We start from the raw sequence: 5,530 nt of genomic DNA on the forward strand, positions 1-5,530 counted from the left end.
GGGGTTGGTAAGCAACCATCACAATGTAGGATGACCAGGCAACTAGCCTTCTCGTGAGTGGTCACCAGTGACAGCTTCTGCATTTCTCTCATTGCTTTATTCATAATTTTAACCCTAGTTTCAATAAAGCAAAACTACAGATCTGCTTGTTTTCTGATCTGCTCCTCATCGTAACCACTAAAAACAGAAAGTCAACACTTCCAGGGGTGTCAGATCCTTCCCATTACACAGCCCCTGCAGCTACAGAATCACCTGGATACACAAGTGGCTTCCCCAGCAGCACCTTGCAATGAGTCAAGCCATCAGGAGCATGCTTGCAGACAGCCAAGTCTAGTGGCCCATCACACAGCCCTGAAAGATCCATAAGAGACTTCTGGCCACTGCAATAGCATTTATGTGCGATATGTGCACAGCTCTATGTTGGCAGCAGATGGATATCAGATCCAGGCCTTGCAGTATCTGAGCATTATTTCACCCAATGCAAGAGGGAGGTACTGCCAGGGATATTTGTATGCTGAAACAAGTTGGAGAACTATGAGGCGAGTGCTTTCACTCCTCATAGTTCTAGCCGACCTGTGACAATGAGACTGTCACAGGTCGGCTCAGTAGATCGGTCGGTGAGCGAACACATACTGGCGTTCGCTGACGGCTCTCTGCCGTGACAGGGGAGGGGCTGGATTCCCCCCTCCCCACCAGCGCTGACTGGCGGATCGGACAGGGGAGGGGGCGGGTACAGCTGGCTCTGCCTCTAGATAGGCAGAGCCAGCTGTCACTCATGCAGCTGGGCGGATCCAGACATAATTGTCACTCGCGGCGTCTCAGTATACCGCAAGCTTGCGGTATACTGAGCTTAGGGTGACGGGAGGACGCAAGTTTGTGTCCTCCTGTTACCCTGAGAACTATGGGGAAAAGCCTTAACCCCATAGTTCTATTTAAAATACAGAATTGAATGAGGAGAGTAAATAAAGTCAAAGCATAGGTTCCCAACAATAGTGCTTTCGTTGAGCCCTTCAAAGATTTGTTGTCTGGCTGTCAAGTAGACAGTGAAGTTACCGACTTGGAAAAAAGCCTACAGAGGGCATAGCAAACTGTTTTTAGCCCAGTTTAGGTTGACATGCCCCCGTCTACAAGAGATGACAGCACTCCTGATCTTCACATGTTCCATATCAGTGACTCAAAAAGCAACAAATCTAATGGACGAGCATGACGCTCAAGATAACTTCAAATGACAGTGTTAACCCAAGTATTTCTAGACGGGTTTCCTTTAACAGTACCAAGCTCCTAGGCTACCATAGCTCAGAGCTGCATGGCATTAGCCATAACACAATTAAAAAGCAATGGGCTTTAGATCCCGGGGGTGTAGCTTGCCAAGCAGCTTCAAAAAGTGATTGCCTTGAAGCTGTTCCAGAGGATGCAAATGAGCAAGACCCCTTCCATTTAATGTTCTAGAGAAAGACCAAATAACCAGGTTTGCATGCTTCGTTAAACTTTAGCATCTAGAGCCTCACCTGTCGAGTCACTTGGAACACTGTCTGCCTTATGTAGTTGGCCATGCTTGTTGTAGTCATAATCCTCCTCATCAGGTTCTTCGGATGCATCCAGATTTGGCAGCTGCTCAGGCAGTTGATCCTGGGGGTTGGAACGTTCATTGTCCTCCATTGACGAGAAGCCCTCTTTGCCATAGATAGAAGGGTAGCTCTTTGAGTAAGAGTTCTGTCTGCCACTAGTGGTCTCATTGCTGGTCTTGATTGGGAGTGGGCTGGTAAAAGCAGTGGTTTTGTGCACTACAGCAATGTCATCAAGATACCTCTGAGTGGCCTCTAGGAGCACCCCGTTGCCATGAACTGCATAGGCATAGGTGGTCAGTAACTTAGATTTGTACGCAGTGATTAGCACAATGTCATTTCCAGTCTGTCTGCGATATTTGTCTGCGGCATTAGCCAAGGTCTCCCAAGCCTCCTTGTGGTTGTCAGCCATGTCAGTCATGTTTGAGATCCGTTGCACCCTGTGTAGAGAATAGATAATCTGTTATTCAAGCAGGCACAGAAAGAAGATAGTGTATAGAAGCGATGATAAAACTACCAGGGGGGCAACTACATCTTCAGCACCTATAGACTAGCAGGCGACATTCCAAAGTGTGCACTAGCCAGCTGGATGCCTCTTGAAAGCTCTTGGCTCTGTTGAGGGCATAATCATTTTTCTGTCACAACTACACAAGGTTTATAGGAGATCCAATCCAACATCCAGGATTTGGAGCGTCTTAGGCCCCATTCACACACAAATCAGCCTGCCCGTACAGCTCTGTACCAAGCAGCTGCCGGGAAAGACAGGTGCTGCGTGCGATTAGCACGCAGCCCCCCTCCCTTAATAGGGGCTACGCGGCCGTATCCCCTACGCTCACCTCAATTGCAGTTCTGTAGGGGTGCGGGTTTTCTGGCCGGGACGCATACAGGGTCCATTCAGGCGACGTATGAATGCGCTCACCCGCACCCCTACAATTGAGGTGAGCGTATGGCCACGTAGCCCCATTGAGAAGGATGGGGGCTGCGTACTAAAAACACGCAGCACCCGTCCTTTGTGGCAGCTGCTTGGCACAGCCCCGCACGCAGCTGTACGTGCAGGCCGATTCGTGTGTGAATGGGGCCTAAAAATGGCCATCTCTTGAAAGTTCATTTAGGTTGTTTATTTGAATTGAAGATGTCAATACAGCCAAAGCATTTTGAGGGAAATGGACCTCCTTCAGGGTGTGAATATGTATTGAAATTAGGATCCAGTTCTCGCTGCAAACAGGCCATCCAGCCCCAACCTAGGTTACAAAGCACAGCTCTTATTTCATTACATATTGCTGCCCTAACCCTAACGTAGTGCCCAATTCCCCCAAAATCCATTGGCTATATCCAGCATTTCCAACAATCAAGCAAGATGATTTTTTTTTTTTTCTTTTTGAGGTGCTCCCAAGCACACATGCAGGATTTGATGTTCTGATGAGCAATTCTCCCATCACAACCAGAGGTAGCCCACCTTTGCCCATAACCAGTCCATACACTACACATTGTTCTCACAGGTTTATCTCCCTCTAGGACTACATGCCCCATTTCAGATTCATCATTAAAACCAATTTCTACTCCTACTGGTTCAGTGCTACCAGATATCCATCAGTTCAAAGTGAGGTAATGAGGCAGGCTTGCAAGTGCAGTCAAATTGGTGCAGGGATTTGCAATGGTCCCTTCCCCACAGCATGGTCAACATTGACACACTAGCAGCTCCATTCTGATCAAAGGGCACAGTGAATGGCCTTCCAGCACTTTAGTCAAGTATACTTTGGCATGCTTGCCTGGCACACAGCACATACACACTTCCCTGGTTGAAAACAATACTCACATGATCCTCCAGCAGCAGCCAGGAACCAAAGCCTGAAAACTCCTGGAAATATTAGCCATGTCTTGAAGCCAATTTAGTCCAGAAGAGGCGTTGTGTAGGGCAAGGTCTTTGAGACTGGGTCTGCCTTCATTGTCAATTTTAAATTGATAGGCCAAGGTTAAGAGTTAAGGTCACAAGTTAAACATTTGTTGAAGGTTTTTATTCAGCACCAGGTTCTCAATGCTTGACTATGATGTACTGAGAATATTGTACTGAACATTAGCACCTCAGAGAAACAAGATGCGTCAGAACAGGGGCTCAAACCTAAACTAGACCAGAGGCAGGCAACCTTGGCTCTCCAGCTGTGCTGAAACTACAAATCCCATCATGCTTCTGCCTCTGAGTCATGCCTGTGGCTTGCAATGCCTTATGGGATTTGTCGTTCCCCCACAGCAGGAGAGCCAAGGTTGCCTAGCCCTGAACTAGACATTAGCCCAATGCATGAGGTTTTGTATGCCAAAGCCCTGTACCAAAGAACCACCATGTTTTACCTTTTAGAAAGTACTGGCATCATATCTCAGTGCTGCTGATCTTCACCAGCCACTCTACAGCCAGTTCCTGTCTACATGCACTCACAGCAGCAGCTGCATGGCATTGGTTGAAGCTTCCTTAGGCCTTGTTCATAACACGTGCGCTCCAGGAGCAGAGCAGTTACAGACCGGTTCACAACTGCATCCAATGTATTCCAATTGTATTTTGGGCTCTAGTTCACACCGCAGTGTTCAGTTCCAGAGCATGTAAAAAAGCTGCAGCAAGCCCTATTTTACCTGCTCTGGAATGCATGCAAACACACTAAAAGCCCATTCTAACCCCTTAAAAAAGTTTGTTAAAAACCAAAAAACGACCCGGAACGCATCAAAAACACGGCACAACCCACTGCACTGCAGAAACTCATGCAGATCTGGTCTGCATTTGGTGTGAACAAGCCCTGAAGAGTTAAAACTGCAGAACATGCCATGCCAAGTGTTGGCACAGCTGCCAATGGCCACCTCTGGTAGCACAAGTGACAATGCATGAGAGCACCAAGCACAGCGTGCCGTCGCAATGCAGGAGAGCACCAAGCACAGCGTGCCATCGCAATGCAGGAGAGCACCAAGCACAGCGTGCCGTCGCAATGCAGGAGAGCACCAAGCACAGCGTGCCGTCGCAATGCAGGAGAGCAATAAGGACAGAGTGTTGTCAATCTAACAGGAAGTGCCCCAACAAGGACCTACATGGCAAGATTACAGCGTATTAGTCATACTTACAGATTTTAAATAGCTGAAAATGATAAATTCCATAAGCAAAGGACTGGGCAACCTTGGAACTCTAGTTGTGAAACTACAAGTCCCCATGATGCACTGCAAGAAGGACAGTCACGACTCCGAGGTATAATGGGATTTGAAGTTTTACCACACCCAGAGTGCAAAGGTTGCCCAACCATTAGTTAGCATGTTAAAGTGTATGTATAGCCAACGATTTTAATGTTTTGACCAGAGTGGAGAAGGGCTAACAAGCTTATCAGGATTTGGTGTTTTGCTGGGGGGGGGAATCTCTCTTTACTTCCTGTCCTGGATATGCAACAGGAAGAGGCAACCTCCCTAAAGTGGGAAATTCCTACCCAAGGCAGTCAACAGAACTTTTATCCTCATTGGATGGCTTACCTTCATTTCTCACTCAGGTCCCCTTATTTTCTGTCTGGCAGTGGCCCCTACAGGACAGTCAGAGGGTTACGTCCCCCCAAATGGCACAAAGTGGACAGAGGGGCTAACGCTTCCCTACTCTATCCAAAACTGAAATGATTTACCTTTACATACACTTTAAAGACTACATTGGATGTTAGTGATCTTTAGATCTTACTTTAATCTAGAGCATGACATGTTGGAGCTGGACAAGTAACTCCATGGATGTTAAGTGGCCACAGAACTACAAGTCCCAGCATGCCCAATGGCACAAAGCGTTACAGAACTGCATGCCTTGGTCAATATAAAAGCCTGCAGTTTTAGGTAACTAAAGGCAGAACTTTTTAGCTGTGGATAAGAGTAGTGAGGGGTTAGAATGTAAGGTTTTTATTGCCAACAGTGCCCCTGCTGGAGGGGGGGGGGGGGGGGGGTACCCCCTTTTAAATGGT

The 5,530-nt window shown here is 47.5% G+C and overlaps 1 protein-coding gene across 1 annotated transcript in view; it reads right to left on the reverse strand.

Moving 5' to 3' along the window:
* The window catches only part of AKT1S1 (AKT1 substrate 1), a 15,257-nt gene that overhangs the window by 7,730 nt on the left and 1,997 nt on the right, over positions 1-5,530 (reverse strand). The window contains exon 2 of the mRNA XM_018563442.1: positions 1,509-2,005. Coding sequence (XP_018418944.1) covers positions 1,509-1,986 — 478 coding nt within the window. The 5' untranslated portion in view covers positions 1,987-2,005. The remainder of the gene's footprint in view (positions 1-1,508; positions 2,006-5,530) is intronic.

Source organism: Nanorana parkeri, unplaced genomic scaffold, assembly GCF_000935625.1.
Source record: "Nanorana parkeri isolate BGI_ZX_2015 unplaced genomic scaffold, ASM93562v1 scaffold665, whole genome shotgun sequence".
Taxonomy (NCBI): domain Eukaryota; kingdom Metazoa; phylum Chordata; class Amphibia; order Anura; family Dicroglossidae; genus Nanorana; species Nanorana parkeri.